Source organism: Diaphorina citri, unplaced genomic scaffold, assembly GCF_000475195.1.
Source record: "Diaphorina citri unplaced genomic scaffold, Diaci psyllid genome assembly version 1.1 scaffold1691, whole genome shotgun sequence".
Taxonomy (NCBI): domain Eukaryota; kingdom Metazoa; phylum Arthropoda; class Insecta; order Hemiptera; family Psyllidae; genus Diaphorina; species Diaphorina citri.
In genome coordinates, this window is record NW_007379117.1 from 64893 (window position 1) to 86132 (window position 21240).

Consider the following 21240-nt stretch of genomic DNA (forward strand, 5'->3'; position numbering starts at 1 on the left):
ATTTACGGTTGCCATTTATGCAATACGAACGAAATCATGTGGATTATGTGAATTACAAGTTGGATTCGCCAGAAACATGTTTTTTCTTTCTTTCGAATTTGCGCCTAATAGGTTTGTTTGGTATTTAACTATTTTAATATAATAACTTTCCTTACTTAACATATGAATAGTGTGACACAAGTAAGTAATGAGAAGCTCTTTTAATAAGTATCAAAAATGTTTGGAATTGATGATGCCAAGTGCTACTTGAAAGCCAGCATTCAATCTAGTCGCTCCACGTTAAAGTGCATCGGGGATCTGTCTATTAGATAGAAAACAAAATTTCCTACTATTTTCACCTTTATTGGACAGGTTTTCTCAGTACCGGTCCGGAGTTAGAAGGGGTTGAATTTGCGCCTAATAGGTTTGTTTGGTATTTAACTATTTTAATATAATAACTTTCGTTACTTAACATATGAATAGTGTGACACAAGTAAGTAATGAGAAGCTCTTTTAAATAAGTATCAAAAATGTTTGGGATTGATGATGCCAAGTGCTACTTAAAAGCCAGCATTCAATCTAGTCGCTCCACGTTAAAGTGCATCGGGGATTTGTCTATTAGATAGAAAACAAAATTTCCTACTATTTTCACCTTTATTGGACAGGTTTTCTCAGTACCGGTCCGGAGTTAGAAGGGGTTAGAATTCAGCAAGATCCAACGGGAAAAAAAGTTCGGCTCTTATGGGATAATGGTTCTGAATTTGAATGAATAAAATAATAATAGACTCAAACCATTCAAAGTCGTCAAGTCATTCGCCCTCCCTCGGGTCTTCTTCTCCAAGACATCCTGGGGAGAGTCAAAGCGTTCCATAACACACGCATTGTTCCCAATGTATTGAGAACATTCAGAACTTGTATTGAGAACATTGGAACTGAATTTAGTCTAGTCACCGCTAAGTCAGTTCCGCATGAGGATCTTCAAATGCAGAACACAGGTGGACTGAAATATCTGCTATTAAGGAACTAGGTGGACGTGGCAGAGATGGAAGTATGAGCGGAGAAGGATTGGGAAATATTATGAATAAGATACGAATAAAGCTGTGTCCACACATAATCGACCGAAGTCGAACGATGGTCGATCAACGGCCGTCGACTACGTGTGGAAACAGCTTTATACATGTAAGGTCCTGATGGGATGCGAATGATGCGATAGAAAAGGTCGTCTACTCAGTTGAAAACAAGGCACCTCACCGGAACAAGTACTTAACCCCTCTTTACTTGACAAAGAACGGGCATTAAGTTTAAGGTTTAGGTTAAGGTTAGCCCCACCGACACCTATACAGGCAAGGGCCTCTTTCAAGAGCTAAACAAATGTTAACTTTTACTTAATAAAGAAATTTGAAAACAGGGCACCTCACCGGAACAAGTACTTAACCCCTCTCTACTTGACAAAGAACGGGCATAATCAGCTCAGAATGGGATTATCTCGTCTTAAATTATGCCCACTTACCAACAAACAACTGGAAGTGACATACAGTCATGCAGGGACTATACACTATAGGGACAGTCACCAAGTCCTTTGAACAGTGATAAGCCCGATACCACTTCTCTTTTGGTTTCGCTCTCAGTTTCAATATTTACACGTTGATTACAGTCATGTTAGCCATGTTCTTTGAGACTTTATCACGTTTATTATCACGTTCAATAAATCTATGTAGAATCTAGAGCTCCGATGTTTCATTCTCCCTAGGATATTGAGGTTAGAATTCAGCAAGATCCAACGGAAAAAAAGTTCGGCTCTTATGGGATAATGGTTCTGAATTTGAATGAATAAAATAATAATAGATTCAAACCATTCAAAGTCGTCAAGTCATTCGCCCTCCCTATAGGGTCTTCTTCTCCAAGACATCCTGGAGAGAGTCAAAGCGTTCCATAACACACGCATTGTTCCCAATGTATTGAGAACGTTAAGAACTTGTATTGAGAACATTGGAACTGAATTTAGTCTAGTCACCGCTAAGTCAGTTCCGCGTGAGGATCTTGAAATGCAGAACACAGGTGGAGTGAACTATCTGCTATTAAGGAACTAGGTGGACGTGGCAGAGATGGAAGTATAAGCTGAGAAGGATTGGGAAATATTATGAATAAGATACGAATAAAGCTGTGTCCACACATAATCGACGGAAGACAAAGGATGGTCGATCAACGTTCAATAAATCTATGTAGAATCTAGAGCTCCGATGTTTCATTCTCCCCAGGATATTGCGCGTCATGATGTCTTCAGATAATGTCTATATTATCACTGCAGAAACACCTGATGATAACAGCATTAGAGCATAGCCGCATAGAAGAATTTCAATATAAAATCAGTTTAATAGTCTTAAGCTTAAAGCACTCGTAAAAGAGACAAGAAGACAAGTCCACCAACCAATTCGCCTGGTGGGGAGAACAAGCTGAGAAGAGTTCTGAGAATTTGAAAACAAGAAATATCCAACTTGTATGCAAAGCCAAAAGCTTGTTGGCTCAATTATGAGATGCAAAAAATAAAATTTATTACTTGATAAAAATCGTGGTAGGTACTTTGACTTTTAATTTATTCTCGAAAGTGGAAGAGGCCAAACACTTTTACTGCTATCGTTTTATTTTAATTTTATGGAATAAAAAATAGAACCGATCAGCCACAATCAGAGAAGTATTTGTAAACATATTATTTTCATCAGTTTTGTCGTACAAATATAAATCCCAAATTGGTAACAGAATATAGGAGATCCCAAACGATACAAATTGCCCCGCAAAGAGCCCATCTCAAAACTGCTGGTAAAAGAAAATAGAAAATCTCAAACCCCACAAGTTGCTGAAAAACAGCAAAGAGGACATCACAAAACTGCAAAGAGCACATCTCAAAACTGCAAAGAGCCCATCTCAAAACCAGCAGAAATCCCGACCATGGCGACTAAGGATGAGACCTGTCGCGGCAACGAAGCCCTGAACACCGAGCTAAATCTGGCGCTATCCCTCAATCTTCCCCCGGCCGAGCAGGACACGCTGCTCCTAAATTATTTTCATCAGTTTTGTCGTACAAATATAAATCCCAAATTGGTAACAGAAAATAGGAGATCCCAAACGATACAAATTGCCCCGCAAAGAGCCCATCTCAAAACTGCTGGTAAAAGAAAATAGAAAATCGCAAACCCCACAAGTTGCTGAAAAACAGCAAAGAGCACATCTCAAAACTGCAAAGAGCCCATCTCAAAACCAGCAGAAATCCCGACCATGGTTACTAAGGATGAGACTTGTCGCGGCAACGAAGCCCTGAACACCGAGCTAAATCTGGCGCTATCCCTCAATCTTCCCCCGGCCGAGCAGGACACGCTGCTCCTAATAATCCGTCGGGGTGGCCTAGACCTAGTCACGCGGGCGCTGTCGTTTCTCCTCGCCTACAACGAAGTGGAATCCCGTGAGTCCGGCCAGGGCAGTGTTCCCCCGCTCCGAGAATTCCTCGCGGACAACTACAACTCGGATGCGGTACGCAAGGAGGATTTTCAGGACGTGATCTTGGAGATTCAGAGCGTCAATAGGAGGATTAACAAGCTGACCAGGATACATCGCATTGTGGACAAGAAGTTGAGAGCGGCGACGAAAGGCAATGTGGAGGAGTTGATGTCGTCTTGTTCAGAAGAGGAGTCGGAGTGAGTTTATTTGGTTGGTAAAAATATTGATCTGACAACAGATTTCTTAGAAGTCAATACGCAACCAAAAATGTTGTTGGGGTTTGAGAAAAACACCTCTGTATGGTAAATTCGTAATTTTATTAAATACCTAAATAAATGAAATGTGGAGGATTGTAAGGAATAATATTTCACCCTACTGGTTTCAACTATAAACCCTAAAGGTGTGTCCACACTGTCCACACATACCTAGTCGACGGCTGGTCGACTATGTGTGGAGTTGTGGACACACCTTAACGTCTAACCTATTCTATCTTATCTGAGTAATAATATTTCACCCTATTGGTTTCAACTATAAACCCTAAAGGTGTGTCCACACATACCTAGTCGACGGCTGGTCGACTATGTGTGGAGTTGTGGACACACCCGAGTAAGTAATAATATTTCACTCTATTGGTTTCAACTATAAACCCTAAAGGTGTGTCCACACATACCTAGTCGACGGCTGGTCGACTATGTGTGGAGTTGTGGACACACCTTAACGTCTAACCTATTCTATCTTATCTGAGAGCTGTCTATCCTCACCCAAAGAGATGTTAGCGGAAAGCACATTTTATTACTGTCCACCGTCAAAGTCACAATTTTAGACCGAGTTTACAGTACTGTCCAATTTTCACAAATACTTAAGCAGAAAAAAACCATCCAAATAAGGCGATTCCCCAAATGGGAAAGAGATGTTAGCGGAAAGCACATTTTATTACTGGCCACCGTCAAAGTCAAAATTTTAGACCGAGTTTACAATACTGTCCAATTTTCACAAATACTTAAGCAGAAAAAAACCATCCAAATAAGGCGATTCCCCAAATGGATGTGGTTCTTTTCTGCTCAATGTCCTCCCCTCCAATTTTCCAATTGTTGTTCCGGCCACTTGGAACTCCTTGTTATCTCTCAGCTTAACTACATTATTTATTGCAGTACATACATAATATGTAGGCAGTTATTTACTGTTAACAACCTTTGATAATATTTAATGTGTTATGATTGTATTGATTAGTTATTTGTGAGAATTGATTATTATGACTAATGACATCACTCTCTCATTAAGACAATGTTTAATGAGCAAGATGTGATATTATGATTTCGATATGAGCTCTTCTCCATAAGAGAAATATTTTAATGAATAGTACCTAAGTACTTTTGTACGAGTATGTACTTAAAATACTTATATGACGTGTCGATAAATATAGTATGTACGAGTATGTACTTAACATATGATGCACGATGTGCGAAAAATTGTGCATGTGTCAGTATAGCTGTATTTTGTTATTTTGTTATGTAACTTATTTTTTAGTCATCATACGAAATTTCTCTTAATAATAATAATAATAGACTCTTGAGTGGAAGGTAACCACCAGGCGAGGTTAACGCCTTAGGCGTTCTCTACCACCTAACCCTTAGAGCTCCATTATTATGTGGTCAAATTCTCAAATAAATTATTTCCTTCCCAAAGGATAAGGAAAGTAAAAAGAGTACCAACCTATTAACATGAGATGCGTTTTGATAACATAGGTAATTAATGTAATTATACATGAAAACATATTAAACAATGTACAAAAACATCGCATTCCTAACTAATAATATAAGTATGCTTTACGGTTGCCATTTATGCAATACGAACGAAATCATGTGGATTATGTGAATTACAAGTTGGATTCGCCAGAAACATGTTTTTTCTTTAATAATTTGCATGATTTAAGTAGGTAGAATGTAGATGTACCTATCTGATTCGAGAAAGTTATTAATGTAATGAAAAATATGCATAAGGTTCTTCTTGGAACGAAGGTCGCCTGACCTAAAACCAGTGATAGTTATGTAGCGCTAGGTCCCAGGTTCAATTCCCGCCCGGGCCGAATGTTATCCTAAACAGTTAAGGTTCGCCCTCGGAACGGCTGGCTTTCTTTTACCCTGTCCTCTCTTCGATTTCGGAATGCCTCTGTTGTTACAGTTCTCCCAATCAAACCCCTTACCTATACTCATATCAACAGCCTACTTTATCCTAAACAGTTAAGGTTCGTTCTCGGAACGGCTGGCTTTCTTCTACCCTGTCCTCTCTTCGATTCCGGAATGCCTGTTGTTACAGTTCTCCCAATCAAACCCCTTACCTATACTCATATCAACAGCCTATTGATCTCGGGAAGTTACTTTACAACTAACTGTATTGAACTCACATGAAGGGGTAAACGTTTCGATGCACGAGGTGCGAAAAATTGTGCATGTGTCAGTATAGCTGTTTTTTGTTATGTAACTTTTTTTAGTCATCATACGAAATTTCTCTTTGGACTAGCTTGTAGATATGGCGCCACCACACCCGCCGCCAGTCCAAACCAATTCAAAGAGAAATTCCGTATGATGACTCGAAAAGAGTCACATGGTAAAATACCGCCTTATCATCGCGTATTCTCCACTTACCTGGGGTGGAAGGCCGGCAACATTACTGTACGCTATGGCCTGCGGTATGACGGTCAGACCGACGGTAACTCCGGCCACCAAATCTGACACGGCCGACTCCGAATTATACTCGGGCAGCCACTGCAGGATTGGCACCTTCTTGTGGAGCATCTTCTTCGTGAAGACCTTGCGGGCTTTTTCCTTGAGCATTTCGGACACGTGCACCCTCTGTCGGGGCCCGACTGGGGGGTCGAGACTAGACAGATCACAGGCGAAGTCTTTCGTTGGGTAGGACGAGATGAGCTTCGGATTGTGATAGCCGTTTACTGAAAGCAGAGGGAGAAGGTTCGATTAACTTTATTGTCAAATACCAACCATTGGTGCAGTGGTTAACGCGTTGGACGCGATCTGGAGGTTGGTGCGTCCAAGTCAAGTAATAAAATTTATCTATCTGTAATAATTGGTGAAAGATATTTGTGACAAGCATTAAATTTAAGTACGCTTAACACAGTTAAAAAGTCCTTAACTTTATTGTCAATATGTCAACATGTGTTATATGATACGTAGGTATAGGCATGACTACATATTTTTGCTGTGATATTTCTTTGGAAGTTTATGATAAGAAGTTTTTCTTGTAGTTTTCAAATATTGTCGTTTCCATTTTCAACAATATTCCTCCTTTCTAGGACCTTCTAATATTTTTACCGATGACTACTTCGAAAAGCGTAGAGTTGCCCAGAAAACAAAATCACACCGGGGGACTTGACTTTTTATAAGATTTATCATAAGTCTTTCTAATTATGCAAGAATTTTTTCTTACTTTTTCTGCCCCCAATGGAGAGGTTGGAAATTCTTCATTGTCTGATAGAGGCCTTAGCAAGGGACTTTGAGGAAAATATTCTGTTACCTTTGGCTCTTTTGTGGCAATTCTGACCATCCAAAGTGGCAATTGATCTTGCATCATGAACATGTTGCCCCGTGGAAAGAGTTCATGGAGGACACCTACAAAGGTACAAACTCCAAGGAATTAAACTGTAATGTCAAGATTGTCATCAATCCTCAATCCACCTTGAATTCCGAACAATTCTGCTGGTGGTTGTCGAAATGTCCAGTCAATTGGAAGACACCAAAACATTCTACCAAACCACTAATACACCCTGAATATCTGCGAGTGTCAGAGAAACAAAGTGTGCAATTGATTATGCTGCACCTTGCATAGAGATTAATGAGATTATTAATATTAATAATAATGTGTTTTATGACTCAACTTATATGTACATTTATGGTAACTAGGTACATACCGAGTACATATTCCTGATATTAAATCAACAACACCTAGAATACCTACAATATTTGCAAAATTTTGTACATTTTGCAATCAATGGACTGAGATTCTTCCATCTAAAGTTCGTTTGCTAATATTGATGTGGTTCCTTGACCTAAATATAAGGTTTCTTAAAATCCGCAATTCCAAATGAATAGAATGTTTTCTATGAGCAACATTATATGGATCAACACAATGGCACAAATATGAACGACACTGACCTCACCAAAAGAAAATGTATAAAGTCTTTCATGCATCGAAATGGCCCACAGGTAGTTTGTAGATTGTTTCCCGCCAATTCGATGAAGCTTGACAGCGCTACTAGAGGTATTATACGCCACAGACCATTTATATTAAGTAAGCTAACGGCGCGGTGTGGTATGGTGATAGCACATTGAATATTGAATGCGCCAGATCCGAAAATCCAGTGGATGACTGAAGTTAAGTAATAAGTGACCTATTCCAATAAGTGACTATGCGGTCACTCCTGTGGATTTTCCCAATCTCACTCAGGCTAGGTGAGGTTTAATGACACTGAATAACTGATGAATGAGAAGGCAGATAGCTTGTCACCAAATGGAGTGTAAAACCCCAGTCTCCTTAAAGACCTTAACAGTTATTCACTGACGGTAAACCTCTATCAAACAAACATAGGTATATATATTTCTTTCTATTCTTTTGTTATTATATTTATTCTATTCTATTATTTATTTATTCTATTCTATTATTTATTTATTTATTCTATTCTAAATATCCATGCAAAATTCGGAGATGCAACTTGAACTTTACAGGAACTTTAGGGTCACTGACCTACGCGTTACACATACATATACAACTCTGTAGGTTTAATGTTTAGTTATCTACTTGATGTCTGCGATCTCGTCTTACAGCTCTACCTAATCGTGGCCAATGGCCATAATGAAATACAAACATTTTGTAATACGCTTTATAGCAATACTCTGTAGGTTTAATGTTTAGTTATCTACTTGTCTGCGATCTCGTCTTACAGCTCTACCTAATCGTGGCCAATGGCCATAATGAAATACAAACATTTTGTAATACGCTTTATAGCAATAAGGTACGAAAACAGGATTGGATGGCTGCAATAAATTGCATGATGAATAAAAAATAAACTACCCAGGGAATTCATGTTTTAGCACTGGAAACTGACTATCGAAAATCCCAGCCGATTACAATAATATTTCCTTCCCAAAGGATAAGGAAAGTAAAAAGAGTACCAACCTATTAACATGAGATGTGTCTTGATAACAATATAACATAGGTAATTAATGTAATTATACATGAAAACATATTAAACAATGTACAAAAACATCGCATTCCTAACTAATAATATAAGTATGGTCAGCCGATTACAATAATATTTCCTTCCTAAAGGATAAGGAAAGTAAGAGTACCAACCTATTAACATGAGATGCGTTTTCATAACATAGGTAATTAATGTACATAATTATACATGAAAACATATTAAACAATGTACAAAAACATCGCATTCCTAACTAATAATATAAGTATGACTAATACTCGTACATCTTATCAATATTTTGGCACCTATTAAAGTCAAAACAAGTTTAGTGGAATGTTGTAAACAAAGCAATTGATGAGAATGTAAAAGGGATGGTCGACTTTTGAGGGGTTAAGGAACTTTCTAAACTGATTGAATCAACAACTTGAATGTTTTGACAAAATCCGTTGACAAATTTAAGATGATTTCTTGATTTCTAGTTTTTGGATCTTTCAAAAAAATTGATGTATTACAAATTGCAGGTACAGAGCAGGTAGAGAATCAGCTTGATTGAAGAATAGGATATTGCGCGTCATGATGTCTTCAGATAATGTCTCCGTCATTATTATCAACATTCTCGAGTTTTTTCAATCCAGGATGAGTCGAGTTCAGAGAAGAGATGAGAATTATGGCAACAAAGAATGTTGCAAGAAGAGTACAAGTCAGAAGTGGAGGGGAAACTCCAGAGAAGAATGCAGGATTACAAAATACTTTGAACATAATTTGTTTCAAGTTTAAAACGTTGATTGGATACTTTGAAGGGATATCTACTTTGAAGGTTGATTGTCATTCTCTGGAAATATTTTGAACTTTCTAGATTTCTTTGGAAATTTTCTAGTTGGGCCCATGATATTGACAATAATGCAATTAGGTATAACAGTTGTAGCAAATTACAACCCCTTTGGGAAAAACCAACATGTTTTCAGGTCTTTGTTACATTTTATGAGCTAGCAACATGAGGAAATCAGGCTTGGGTTCTTGATAAAATGTTTCCTCAAAAAGATGGGTAATAGGTATAATGGATAGTTTCATGTTACAAACCTCAAGCCATATCATTAGAAACTCCATTAGTGATTCAGATTGAAATCAGACCTCGACTTACTATCGAAGTAGCTAGCAACATGAGGAAATCAGGCTTGGGTTCTTGATAAAATGTTTCCTCAAAAAGATGGGTAATAGGTATAATGAATAGTTTCATGTTACAAACCTCAAGCCATATCATTAGAAACTCCATTAGTGATTCAGATTGAAATCAGACCTCGACTTACTATCGAAGTAATTAGACAGGCATTCGTGCTCCAAAACCGGAAATTGGTTTGCCATCACGGTGTTTTTCAAAAGTTCATCAACTTTCAAACGAGTAGGAGTAGGAGTTTATCGATTAGTGAATATCTTCAGCATACTCATTAATGCGACCATTGTTTGAGGTAAGGCACTCTGATCTTTCTAACCTCTTGAGAACAATAGGTTCATATTAAGCTGGTCTTTGACCTGATGCTTTGTTTCTTGAAAAGCTTTAGCGACATCACTTCCTAGGAAATGTGGATTCAAAATTGCAAGCACGGAAGCCATCCCAGAAACAAACAGAATTCTAATGATGGAAACTGTTCAAGGAATGATCCATTTGAACCAGGAGTTGAAGCAGAATCCTAATACACAACGTCACAACGAATAATAAACGTCAATTTCTCTTCAATATAACCAGTGGTTTATCGAAGTAATTAGACAGGCATTCGTGCTCCAAAACCGGAAATTGGTTTGCCATCACGGATCACGGTGTTTTTCAAAAGTTCATCAACTTTCAAACGAGTAGGAGTTTATCGATTAGTGAATATCTTCAGCATGCTCATTAATGCGACCATTGTTTGAGGTAAGGCACTCTGCTCTTTCTAACCTCTTGAGAACAATAGGTTCATATTAAGCTGGTCTTTAACCTGATGCTTTGTTTCTTGAAAAGCTTTAGCGACATCACTTCCTAGGAAATGTGGATTGAAAATTGCAAGCACGGAAGCCATCCCAGAAACAAACAGAATTCTAATGATGGAAACTGTTCAAGGAATGATTCATTTGAACCAGGAGTTGAAGCAGAATCCTAATACACAACGTCACAACGAATAATAAGCGTCAATTTCTCTTCAATATTACCAATGGTGTTCATTTCGAAGAAGATTGGCATTGTTTTGATACTGTCAGAGTGGGTATCTATTTCTCTACAGTCTCTTTTTGGTTATAAATGTTCTAATGCAATGTAGGTACACAAAAACAAGAAATTATGAACGAAGGGCGAAATTTTGGCCCAGCGCAATCTCTAACTTATAGTCTCATATCTAGCTACGAAGATTTGATTTTTTCCTCCTTGTTTATGGAAATAAACCACACATCTGTGAGCCTTATCATAAATTAACGACCGAAACTACATTTCTAAATTTGCAACATAAAAACAAATTAAGGATTCGATTCTTGGTATTCTGGAGCGATCCTGAGCTCTAAGGTTGAGAGTACATAGACATAAATAACAAATAAAAATGACATAAAATAAATCAGCCATATTAACCAGATACCAGAGAATCTCACTTGGAACTCCTTGTTATCTCTCAGCTTAACTACATTATTTATTGCAGTACCTACATAATATGTAGGCAGTTATTCACTGTTAACAACCTTTGATAATATTTAATGTGTTATGATTGTATTGATTAGTTATTTATGAGAATTGATTATTATGACTAATGACATCATTCTCTCATTAAGACAACGTTTAATGTGCAAGATGTGATATTATGATTTCGACATGAGCTCTTCTCCATAAGAGAAATATTATGAATAGTACCTACCTAAGTACTTTTGTACGAGTATGTACTTAAAATACTTATATGACGTGTCGATAAATATAGTATGTACGAGTATGTACTTAACATACTTATGTGACGTGTCGATAAAAATAGTAATTAACTCATCTTTGACATGATCACTCAAACTATCAGAGTGTTAACATTTCATTACTGTCTACCGTCAAAGTAGGTAATAATTCATTTTTCTCTCGGATTAATGAAGTCTTACTGAAGGATTATTCTCATGGCTAATTTTCACATTCAAACTCTCTCCATTTCCATTCCGTCACACTTCTCACCCACTTTGAATTTGAAATAAAATAACACCCTATGTAGAGCAAATAAAATATGATATAGCATCATACCATTGACATTCCCTGGGTTTTGAAATTGGGTGTCAAATTTGAATATGAAATGCAAAATCTGCATTCCATAATGCATTTGACGAGTGTGTTTCATTTCGCACGAGTTATTTTGACAGAGTTCCAAGTTTTTTGTTATTTCTCTGTGGTTTTCTTTTTGAATTTCATTATTTTTGTGGTCACGGACCCCAGTGGGTTTTCTGAACAATGGACTTGGATTGCAAAATTCCGAGAAGTTTCGCTGAAGAGTGAAGATTATGAAATGTGGAGATAATCTGCTATGAAATTATGATCTTCCTCAAATAAATGAATAATTTGCCTGCATTAAAAATGTATGAGCTCACAATAGCTCCGTCTTAATTCTCATTACGTGTGTTGTCTTCGTTTATTACTTCAACTTAAGATTCCTTTAAGTTTCCTACGAAGCATAGTCACTAACTCACTGTTCTCACCAGTGAGTCGTTTGCTCTCAGAATTCCTAACGAGCTCTAATTAATTCTGACCTGTTTTTCCAGACAGAAACAAAGTCTCCCCCGAGATTTTCCGTGCCAGATATGAAGTGACGTAGATTAGAAATTAAAACTTGTTCCAGGTATCATTTTCTCGTCACGTGAGACGCAGAGAAGCTGAGAAGGTTCTCATTTGAAGAAAGAGCTTTGGAATACAAATCCCGAGGTGATAAATTTTGATAAAGGTCAGATCTTGGGTGGAAGAGCTCTCAGTGTGAGGCTCCTGCTATTAAATTCTATAAACACTGCGATAAAAAATGTTTTAATTAAGGTCGATCTTGCGTTTTCACCTTTATTGAAATTCAAATCATCACCTCTACCACCAAAGACTTCCGGGTTGAGAGGCAGATGACCGTGGTTCGATTGGAGTTCATTAACTTTGTTCAGTATTGGTTCATTAACAGGATTTAATTTAGAGTTGCCCAAAAAACAAAATCACACCGGGGGACTTGACTTTTTATAAGATTTATCATAAGTCTGTCTAATTATGCAAGAGTTTTTTCTCCCTTTTTCTGCCCCCAATGGAGAGGTTGGAAATTCTTCATTGTCTGATAGAGGCCTTAGCAAGGGACTTTGAGGGAAATATGCTGGTAAGTTTGGCTCTTTTGTGGCAATTCTGACCATCCAAAGTGGCAATTGATCTTGCATCATGAACATGTTGCCCCGTGGAAAGAGTTCATGGACGATATTTGTGACAAGCATTTAAGTACGCTTAACACAGTTAAAAAGTCCTTAACTTTATTGCCAATATGTCAACATGTGTTATATGATACGTAGGTATAGGCATGACTACATATTTTTGCTGTGACATTTCTTTGGAAGTTTATGATAAGTTTTTCTTGTTGTTTTCAAATATTTTCGTTTCCATTTTCAACAATATTCCTCCTTTCTAGGATCTTCTAATATTTTTACCGATGACTACTTCGAAAAGCCCATTATTTTTTTCATTGGCAATTATTCAACAATCACATCTGGAACCTGAAAATAAAACTAATTTATATTTTCCTTCTGGGTAGGTGCCTTACTACTAGCCATAGCCATACCATTAGGGAGCCATAACGTCTACGGATACTGATTTATTGTGAGCAGAATTGTGTGCACAGGTAAGTAATCTTAATTACCACGCTGAGTCGATGTGTCGAAAACGCACGTGCTCGTGCAATATTCTGCAAATTAGCATCCTAACTGCTTGACAATCCAACATCATTCAGCAATGCTGGATGTGTGTCGAAAACGCACGTGCTCTTGCAATATTCTGAAAATTAGCATCCTAACTGCTTGACAATCCAACATCATTCAGCAATGCTGGATTATAAATCATCAACTACATGCATAGTATATTCCTTATTTACCATACTATTCTATGTAGGTTTACACAATCATATCTACTCTCTGTCCCCCAACATATCTACCGAATAGTAAATTCCGAATTCCTATTTCAAATAATTACCTACAAACTGCCATTTAGAGACATGTTTTGTGCCCCTCCATGAAAAACCAAACCTGTATTTTTATTTATTTTTTGTCGGATTTCCTCATTTTCATTTTCTACGACACCGCACATAGCATGTCGTTTTCTTCGTTAGATATTGTACATTTGTTATAGAATTTACACTTGGGTCAGTATTTACTTTATTAGCAGGTACTATTACGCTAGTTTTCCTGCTTGCAAAGTATGCTGCTTTTTGCCTGCCTGTAGTCCTGCAAATAGGTTGGTTTTTATTGAGGATATTTTTTTCCATGTCAAGAAATTAAATGAAATGCATAAATAATCTCCATTTATAATATTATCTACAGTGCTCTGCAGACTGTCTCTTTATCGGTGCACTTCATTGCTGAGTGCAATCTAAAATAATGACTATAGGTTTGTTTTACGTTCTCCTGAGGTGTTTAATTACTTTGATCCATATTATTATCCTAGATGAATTCTCTTGCAACCACTAGATTTTTCTTAGATCAATATCTGCACGCGTTGGCACCAGTGCTTCGAGGGAAGGTGGATATTTTCATTTTCTACGACACCGCACATAGCATGTCGTTTTCTTCGTTAGATATTGTACATTTGTTTTAGAATTTACAATTGGGTCAGTATTTACTTTATTAGCAGGTACTATTTTACGCTAGTTTTCCTGCTTGCAAAGTATGCTGCTTTTTGCCTGCCTGTAGTCCTGCAGATAGGTTGGTTTTTATTGAGGATATTTTTTTCCATGTCAAGAAATTAAATAAAATGCATAAATAATCTCCATTTATAATATTATCTACAGTGCTCTGCACACTGTCTCTTTATCGGTGCACTTCATTGCTGAGTGCAATCTAAAATAATGACTATAGGTTTGTTTTACGTTCTCCTGAGGTGTTTAATGGCCGAGAAAACAAAATCACACCGGGGGACTTGACTTTTTATGAGATTTATCATAAGTCTGCCTAATTATGCAAGAGTTTTTTCTTCCTTTTTCTGCCCCCATTGGAGAAGTTGGAAATTCTTCATTGTCTGATAGAGGCCTTAGCAAGGGACTTTGAGGGAAATATTCTGTTACCTTTGGCTCTTTTGTGGCAATTCTGACCATCCAAAGTGGCAATTGATCTTGCATCATGAACATGTTGCCCTGTGGAAAGAGTTCATTGAGGAAACCTACAAAGGTACAAACTCCAAGGAATTGAACTGTAATGTCAAGATTGTCATCAATCTTCAATCCACCTTGAATTCCGAACAATTCTGCTGGTGGTTGTCGCAATGTCCAGTCAAATGGAAGACACCAAAACATTCTACCAAACCACTAATACACCCTGAATATCTGCGAGTGTCAGAGAAACAAAGTGTGCAATTGATTATGCCTAAAATATTAATGGAAATTTAATATTCAATTTGCCAACAGGTTCATCTTGAACTTGGATAGCTCCTTGCAAACCAATGCGAAATAGTTCAATGTTATCGCAAAAAACTTATCTTGGAAAGCGTCCAAAATCTTTAGTGGACATCGAGATCAAATCTCTTGAACTGATAAGGAATTAAGGAAACACCTCAACTAAGTAGTAAGTGATAAGGTCACAATGAAATTTGAACTTGAAAATTCCATGTATGTCCCAATAATGAGAGGTATGCATTGAATAGTGATTATTTTTAGTTATTTATTTATTTATATATTTATTTGCACTCTAAGCAACAATTATTGTTTGTTATTGTTGTTTTTCAGCACAATAAATTTATTAGCAATTAAATTCGCTTTGATTCTTATCAAATTGTTGTCCATATTTCGCTCTTGTGTACTATGTCGTTGAGAGTATCAAATTAAATTTTATCAGTGTGGTGACTAATAACTCAATGATTGTCACAGTATAATAAATCATCAGCTACATGCATAGTATATTCTTTATTTACCATACTATTCTATGTAGGTTTACACAATCATATCTACTCTCTGTCCCCCCCCCCATATCTACCGAATAGTAAATTCCGAATTCCTATTTCAAATAATTACCTACAAACTGCCATTTAGAGACATGTTTTGTGCCCCTCCATGAAAAACCAAACCTGTATTTTTATTTATTTTTTGTCGGATTTCCTTATTTTCATTTTCTACGACACCGCACATAGCATGTCGTTTTCTTCGTTAGATATTGTACATTTGTTTTAGAATTTACAATTGGGTCAGTATTTACTTTATTAGCAGGTACTATTTTACGCTAGTTTTCCTGCTTGCAAAGTATGCTGCTTTTTGCCTGCCTGTAGTCCTGCAGATAGGTTGGTTTTTATTGAGGATATTTTTTTCCATGTCAAGAAATTAAATGAAATGCATAAATAATCTCCATTTATAATATTATATACAGTGCTCTGCAGACTGTCTCTTTATCGGTGCACTTCATTGCTGAGTGCAATCTAAAATAATGACTATAGGTTTGTTTTACGTTCTCCTGAGGTGTTTAATTACTCTGATCCATATCCTAGATGAATTCTCTTGCAACCACTAGATTTTTCTTAGATCAATATCTGCACGCGTTGGCACCAGTGCTTCGAGGAAAGGTGGACATGGTTGGGAACTATTTCATCACTGGGTACACCCACACCTCGCGGAGGGCCCTACCCTACATATCTTGGATCCTCAGCCAACTTTTACCTACAACTTTGACATCTTCATCCATTTTCATCCTATAGGTAGGCATACCCACTAGTCTAAAGGTGTGTCCACACATCTTTCCTATCAACTAGCACATGGCATTGCCTTCAGTGAAACTTTGTGAATCCGACCAAGTCAAGAAAGTTTGACCGCGCTATTCGAGATATTATACCTACGCTACATAGGTAGATTAAACTCACCTTTACTAGTGTCATGGGTTTCGAGCTGGAATCCTCTGTTGTCAAACGTACAGTCTTCGTTCGAGCCCGCGTTGTATCCTGTCAGTACGATATTGCCTCCTGCGATGTTGCCGTTGATTGCAACGTTGCCAGTTTCGTCCTTGTTCTCATCCTCGTCACTCATGATGTAGCTTTTCTTGTTTGGCATTGTGAAGAGATCTTTTTATCTAAGAAAAAGGAAGCTCACAATGGATAGGTATAAAGAGAAAAGAGAGTCCAAAAAATTAAGGATGCATTTATAGAAAGGTTACCATGGAAAAAAATATGACAATTATGATGACCTAATCACTGAATTTCACAATTATACTGACTCGTTTGGAATTAAATGTTATCAGCACTTGATTTTGTAACGATTTATTTGTACTGAATCACGTTCAAATAAAAGATTTTTGTCAATATTGTCTCTCGGAAACGGTCAAAACGGTTTAAAATTCCAACGGATATATTCATAACACTAACGAACTAAATTAAAATTATTAAAAACAGTTGCACAAGAGAATTAACTTTCACGCGAACTCATGTCAGTTGCATTTCTGTCAACAATCGATTTCAACAGGTTATGATTTATATTTTTTTGTTTATTGGAGTTTTAATTTTAAATTCTTGAAATGACACAAATGCAGGACAAAAACTGTTGCCAAATTTGCTGACGTCTTCCTGATTCTGACGTGTTCTTCGCTTTCGCCAAAACTTTAATCTATTGATTCCAACAATTCCATACTCGTTCAATACACAACAGGTGTAGTGCTTTGCAAGCTTAGTATTTCTTCTCTGACGAGTGTTTTGCTGGTGTCAGAGTTTGTCCTTTCTAATTATGGCTTTCCAGAATTGTTTTCAAGTTGCTTGTCCTAATTGTTCTCCATCGAAAAAATTAAGGATGCATTTTTAGAAAGGTTACCATGGAAAAAATCTTAAAAAATATGACAATTATGATGACCTAATCACTGAATTTCACAATTATACTGACTTGTTTGGAATTAAATGTTATCAGCACTTGATTTTGTAACAATTTATTTGTACTGAATCACGTTAAAAAAAAAATAGATTTTTGTCAATATTGTCTCTTGGAAGCGGTCAAAACAGTTTAAAATTCCAACGGATATACTCATAACACTAACGAACTAAATTAAAATTATTAAAAACAGTTGCACAAGAGAATTAACTTTCATGCGAACTCATGTCAGTTGCATTTCTGTCAACAATCCTTTCGATTTGAACAGGTTATGATTTATATTTTTTATTAATAGTTTTAATTTTAAATTCTTGAAATGACACAAATGCAGGACAAAAACTGTTGCCAAATTTGCTGACGTCTTCCTGATTCTGACGTGTTCTTTCGATTTGAACAGGTTATGATTTATATTTGTTATTTATTGGAGTTTTAATTTTAAATTCTTGAAATGACACAAATGCAGGACAAAAACTGTTGCCAAATTTGCTGACGTCTTCCTGATTCTGACGTGTTCTTCGCTTTCGCCAAAACTTTAATCTATTGATTCCAACAATTCCATACTCGTTCAATACAAAACAGGTGTAGTGCTTTGCAAGCTTAGTTTTTTTCTTCTCTAACGAGTGTTTTGCTGGTGTCAGAGTTTGTCCTTTCTAATTATGGCTTTCCAGAATTGTTTTCAAGTTGCTTGTCCTAATTGTTCTCCACAGATTGATTGTCCTATTTGTTTCCCAGTCAGAGTTTGTCTAAGTGTTTGTTTTCCACGTTTTCCTTGTTCGTGTGTGGGTGTAGATTGGGATTTATCACCAGAACGTTGTCACTTGTATCGTTTTGACTCTCCAACTGCTTCTGCTGCTTCGGGTATTGTTTATTGTTTTCAAACAGGCGACATTCCTCCGTCCTGAGAACAAAAGAGAAACATTTGTTAGAGCTGTGTCGACTGTCACATCTTGTTTGTTTTCCACGTTTTCCTTGTTCGTGTGTGGGTGTAGATTGTGATTTATCACCAGAACGTTGTCACTTGTATCGTTTTGACTCTCCAACTGCTTCTGCTGCTTCGGATATTGTTTATTGTTTTCAAACAGGCGACATTCCTCCGTCCTGAGAACAAAAGAGAAACATTTGTTAGAGCTGTGTCGACTGTCACATCTTATTGTTAACTGGGTACGAATACCTACATTCCTGAAATATCGGTATTGGTATCCAATTGTTCTTGTAATGTCTTACCTACATGCAACTAGGACAGGTCCAGTAGATAACAATACGAAAATCGAAAACAAAATTGGCAGGAAATTGTTTAAAACGTGCCATAATAATATTCACGGTATTGTTTATTGCTTTATTGTATTGTTTTAATTTATAATTATCATCATCGGAAGGACTTTCTCTCTCTCTCTCTCTCTCTCTCTCTCTCTCTCTCTCTCTCTCTCTTCTTCCCAGTACATTCATTTCAAATTAATTACTCATAAAGCAAGGAATGCTTTTCAAATTTCCGAATCCAGCTTGCAATTTGGAATGTACTGATATGTCATGCATGGGATGATAAGGTTTCTATGGTGACCACACCACGTGTTAAATCTAGCATAGCATAGCAAAAGGCCATAGGAAATTTATCAACTAGACTAAATTGGAATTTGAGACCCATTGCTAATACAGCCAGGAATGTCAAATTGGATGCTTGGTGATAAGGGGGTCGAATGAATTGATAAAATTTGGTTGATACTATCTAAAATGAAGTGATGTCTAAAAACACATACCTACCTATTCTAAAGAATAGAAAAAGTAGTTTTCAATGCAACTTTCCAGGAGTGCTACCACTTGGTCCTCTAAGATTCATAAAAGTCTCTAGAAAAGAAAGACTTTGCAATGAAACAGGCATAGGTATGTATGAGGAAACTCTGATGTAACATACAGAATCGGCTCCTTGGCTTAAGATTCCTTTAAGTTTCCTACGAAGCATAGTCACTAACTCACTGTTCTCACCAGTGAGTCGTTTGCTCTCAGAATTCCTAACGAGCTCTAATTAATTCTGACCTGTTTTTCCAGACAGAAACAAAGTCTCCCCCGAGATTTTCCGTGCCAGATATGAAGTGACGTAGATTAGAAATTAAAACTTGTTCCAGGTATCATTTTCTCGTCACGTGAGACGCAGAGAAGCTGAGAAGGTTCTCATTTGAAGAAAGAGCTTTGGAATACAAATCCCGAGGTGATAAATTTTGATAAAGGTCAGATCTTGGGTGGAAGAGCTCTCAGTGTGAGGCTCCTGCTATTAAATTCTATAAACACTGCGATAAAAAATGTTTTAATTAAGGTCGATCTTGCGTTTTCACCTTTATTGAAATTCAAATCATCACCTCTACCACCAAAGACTTCCGGGTTGAGAGGCAGATGACCGTGGTTCGATTGGAGTTCATTAACTTTGTTCAGTATTGGTTCATTAACAGGATTTAATGTAGAGTTGCCCAGAAAACAAAATCACACCGGGGGACTTGACTTTTTATAAGATTTATCATAAGTCTTTCTAATTATGCAAGAATTTTTTCTTACTTTTTCTGCCCCCAATGGAGAGGTTGGAAATTCTTCATTGTCTGATAGAGGCCTTAGCAAGGGACTTTGAGGAAAATATTCTGTTACCTTTGGCTCTTTTGTGGCAATTCTGACCATCCAAAGTGGCAATTGATCTTGCATCATGAACATGTTGCCCCGTGGAAAGAGTTCATGGAGGACACCTACAAAGGTACAAACTCCAAGGAATTAAACTGTAATGTCAAGATTGTCATCAATCCTCAATCCACCTTGAATTCCGAACAATTCTGCTGGTGGTTGTCGAAATGTCCAGTCAATTGGAAGACACCAAAACATTCTACCAAACCACTAATACACCCTGAATATCTGCGAGTGTCAGAGAAACAAAGTGTGCAATTGATTATGCCTAAAATATTAATGGAAATTTAATATTCAATTTGCCAACAGGTTCATCTTGAACTTGGATAGCTCCTTGCAAACCAATGCGAAATAGTTCAATGTTATCGCAAAAAACTTATCTTGGAAAGCGTCCAAAATCTTTAGTGGACATCGAGATCAAATCTCTTGAACTGATAAGGAATTAAGGAAACACCTCAACTAAGTAGTAAGTGATAAGGTCACAATGAAATTTGAACTTGAAAATTCCATGTATGTCCCAATAATGAGAGGTATGCATTGAATAGTGATTATTTTTAGTTATTTATTTATTTATATATTTATTTGCACTCTAAGCAACAATTATTGTTTGTTATTGTTGTTTTTCAGCACAATAAATTTATTAGCAATTAAATTCGCTTTGATTCTTATCAAATTGTTGTCCATATTTCGCTCTTGTGTACTATGTCGTTGAGAGTATCAAATTAAATTTTATCAGTGTGGTGACTAATAACTCAATGATTGTCACAGTATAATAAATCATCAGCTACATGCATAGTATATTCTTTATTTACCATACTATTCTATGTAGGTTTACACAATCATATCTAC

The 21240-nt window shown here is 36.9% G+C and overlaps 2 protein-coding genes across 2 annotated transcripts in view; one reads left to right on the forward strand and one right to left on the reverse strand.

Annotated features, from left to right (window-relative positions):
• Positions 1-17626, reverse strand: part of LOC103516887 (sodium-independent sulfate anion transporter-like) — a 50300-nt gene extending 32674 nt beyond the window's left edge. Inside the window, exons 1-2 of the mRNA XM_026829161.1 lie at positions 16740-17626; positions 6117-6421 (exon numbers count right to left, since the gene is read on the reverse strand). Of these exons, the coding sequence (XP_026684962.1) occupies positions 6117-6421; positions 16740-16926 (492 nt within the window). The 5' untranslated portion in view covers positions 16927-17626. The remainder of the gene's footprint in view (positions 1-6116; positions 6422-16739) is intronic.
• LOC113470605 lies at positions 2638-3841 on the forward strand. The gene is made up of 2 exons (XM_026829160.1): positions 2638-3000; positions 3328-3841. Exons 1-2 carry the CDS (start codon positions 2926-2928, stop codon positions 3670-3672), a joined length of 420 nt encoding a protein of 139 aa, XP_026684961.1. The 5' UTR covers positions 2638-2925; the 3' UTR covers positions 3673-3841.
• Positions 17627-21240: the final 3614 nt, after the last annotated feature.

Excerpts from the sequence above, each read along its gene's own strand:
- LOC113470605 (XM_026829160.1), top strand. The coding sequence starts at position 2,926 with ATGGCGACTAAGGATGAGACCTGTCGCGGCAACGAAGCCCTGAACACC. Across the intron at positions 3,001-3,327 it reads ATCTGGCGCTATCCCTCAAT|CTTCCCCCGGCCGAGCAGGA; the intron begins CTTCCCCCGGCC and ends CTATCCCTCAAT.